Consider the following 3,218-nt stretch of genomic DNA (forward strand, 5'->3'; position numbering starts at 1 on the left):
CATGGGCCGTGACTGCTGAGGACATGCATAAGCTTGCAAGGAATGAAGCCAGTATGCTCCGCTGGATGTGTAATGTCAGTGTGCATACTCGACAGAGTGTAAGTGCCTTGAGAGAAAAGTTGGACCTAAGAAGCATCAGATGTGGTGTGCAAGAGAGATGATGGCGCTGGTATGGTCATGTGGTGAGAATGGATGAAGATAGCTGTGTGAAAAAGTGTCACACCCTAGCGTTTGAGGGAACCTGGGGAAGAAGTAGACCCAGGAAGACCTGGGATGAGGTGGTGAAGCACGACCTTTGAACATTAGGCCTCACCAAGGCAATGACTAGTGACTGAGACCTTTGGAAATATGCTGTGCTTGAGAAGACCTGTCAAGCCAAGTGAGATCATAACCCATGGCCTATGCCAGTGGTGTAACCAGCCCACTTATGTATAACTTTCCTTCATTGGACACTAAACTCTGCTTGCGAAGACCTGTTGAGGCAAGTGAAACCGAAATCAAATTCAATGACAGCACCACTTGACTGGCATCTGTGCTAGTGGAGCGCTAAGAGCACCATCCCAGCGTGGTCGTTGCCAGTACCGCCTGACTGGCCCTCGTGCCGGTGGCACGTAAAAGCACCCACTACACTCTCAGAGTGGTTGGCGTTAGGAAGGGCATCCAGCTGTAGAAACTCTGCCAGATCAGATTGGAGCTTGGTGCAGTCATCTGGCTTGCCAGTCCTCACACAAACCGTCCAACCCATGCCAGCATGGAAAGCGGACGTTAAACGATGATGATGATGACATTTAATTCGTCTTCCTCATTAGTATTAAAGAAAATAAACTATAGTTATCAAAATGTTATTGGAGTTAGCCATAAAAATCACAAGTATTTTATAAAATAATTTCACCAATACAATGTAGATTTGCAATAAAGCCGGTGTGATCGGCCACCTAGAAATAGCAACCACACTGACCTAACGTTACGCCCTACCATATTAAATAAGAAAAGAACACATTACATAATGTTATCCTAGATAACCCCCAACAAAAAAGGGTTTTTTTAATTATATAACTGTTCGATACAAGTTCACCTGGAACTCTCACATACATTTTGTTTTAATTTGTATATGCCCAAGTTATGACAATCATTGTCTCAACAACTGCAGATCGAATATCGATAAAATTTTGATTGAAGAGTATGAACTAAAAGAGACACAGTGGAGAACCAGTGACGAGGTCCCGAATAACAGTAAGGTCCAGATGGACTATATGTAATCTGAACCTTTCCCCCCCTTATTATTATTTTTTTTTACGGAATCCCACGTTTTAGGCTATGGAGATTCCCAAACCTAACACTAGTTTTGTGAGATTTGGCTGTTATTTCTAGCATGTAAATAGCCTGCTTGGTGGGGGGGAGTGGGGGAATTGAAATTTTTCAAACAATTTTTTTTCAGAATCGGAATCTGGATAGCCTAAAACGTGGGATTCCGTAAAAAAAAATAATAATAAGGGGGGGGGGAGGTTCAGATTACATATAGTCCGTCTCCGCCAACAGTAATATTGCAAAACAATTATAAAGTAAAAGTGAATAATACAATGCACGTGTATTTAGTAATTATGACTCTATTAGGTTGCTAAATATAAAATCGGCTGATAGTTTAAATAAAACAAGCTACAGTGCCTTTCTCTTTCTCCCTCTAATTTCTAAATATGTGTATATTATTACTTAAATAAAAATAAACCCTTAGACAAGTTCTTTGTCTTGTTCATAATTTTATATTATTATTATTATATAACATTTGGTTAGCAAAAAGAATTTACACAACTTCCAGTTTAGCATGAAGGATACAAATAGCAAGAACACAGCCACCAATGAGAAACCCTGTCATCAAATTGCGTCGTTTTAGACTTTTGATATTCTGCGCTCTTTCTTTGTTTATAGACTCCAATTTACGAACGAAATATTTCTGCGACTCGCTTAAACCAGCGAATTCCTTCTGCATGTCGACCTTCGGCATTTGTCTGTTCTCCGCCATGTTTGCTGCTACACCGGAAGTGGTATTTGAAAACTCCACAGCTAAAGACGGAAACAGCCGCGACGAACTTTTCTGTGACTATAATTATTTTCTATTAGGAGAGTATTGTACTTCGCTTGAAGCATTGTGTATTGTTTGTAAAAAAAATAATAAATAATTATAATAATAATGTGTTTTGAATGGCAAACAATGCACTATTATAACAACAATGGACTATAATTACTGTTGTAATTTAATCATCTATAGTCTGATATAATATTTCGGAATATAAGCATTCCTGCTTCAGATAATTCTAGTCACATCTAGATGCATTATAGAAATATTAAATCTCTCCTTCGAACTTCACAAGCTTGGTACTACTAAAGCAGCGCGGACCCGAACGCGCAGTCGCGCGTCCGCGCCAGCTAGTCGTGAGTGGTCGATCCTAACCCTAAACACGTATTCATTTGCACACGCGGGATAGGGTTAGGGTTAAGGTTAAGGTTAGAGTTAGGGATAGGGTTAGGGACAGGGTTAGGGTTAGGGTTAGGATCGACCACTCAAGACTAGCTAGCGTGGCCGCGCGACTGCGCGTTCAGGTCCGCGCTGCTTTCGTAGTACCCACAAGCTCTTTATTTTAACCGCGACACGATTCGAACTCAAAATGTAAAGGACCGTAACAAATATCGCAAACTATTTTGTGCGACGCTCTAACGATTCTGCCAATCAAACACATCGGCTTGCTGGAAAGAGCAACCAAATCTCCCTCAAATCACACAGTACCCTACTTAATAACTACACTGGACAGTGTTGCCTACAATAGATATACATTGTTCAGTTTAATTAGATTAAAAAATTAAGGGGGAGATAAGTCAACTTTTTACACACCACTGGCGAAATATGACTTCTCTCAAAAAATGAATGGTAACGAACAGATTTGCTCCTTTTACAACTCTTGCAGTGCCATAATTTTCCATCAGTAACGTCACGGAGTAGTAAGGCCACATGGGGATTACAATTTTCACAGGTGCAGATATTCATAACTAGTCGACACCGCGCCAACCACTGAAGAATGTTGTCTCCAGCTTTTCCTAATTGAATGATAGTCCACGATTCTTCTAAGACAGATTCGTCCCTTTGCTTCTTTTACTACTTATCCTCCCCCTTAATTTACTTTTTAATCTAAGCAAACTGAATGTTTACCATATATATATATATA

The 3,218-nt window shown here is 40.2% G+C and overlaps 1 protein-coding gene across 1 annotated transcript in view; it reads right to left on the minus strand.

The window, feature by feature from the left end:
• The window catches only part of LOC106879633 (cytochrome c oxidase assembly factor 3, mitochondrial), an 8,650-nt gene extending 6,509 nt beyond the window's left edge, over positions 1 to 2,141 (minus strand). Inside the window, exon 1 of the mRNA XM_014929295.2 lies at positions 1,834 to 2,141. Coding sequence (XP_014784781.1) covers positions 1,834 to 2,020 — 187 coding nt within the window. The 5' untranslated portion in view covers positions 2,021 to 2,141. The remainder of the gene's footprint in view (positions 1 to 1,833) is intronic.
• Between the last annotated feature and the right edge of the window lie 1,077 nt (positions 2,142 to 3,218).

The sequence above is a fragment of the Octopus bimaculoides genome, chromosome 17 (assembly GCF_001194135.2).
Source record: "Octopus bimaculoides isolate UCB-OBI-ISO-001 chromosome 17, ASM119413v2, whole genome shotgun sequence".
Taxonomy (NCBI): domain Eukaryota; kingdom Metazoa; phylum Mollusca; class Cephalopoda; order Octopoda; family Octopodidae; genus Octopus; species Octopus bimaculoides.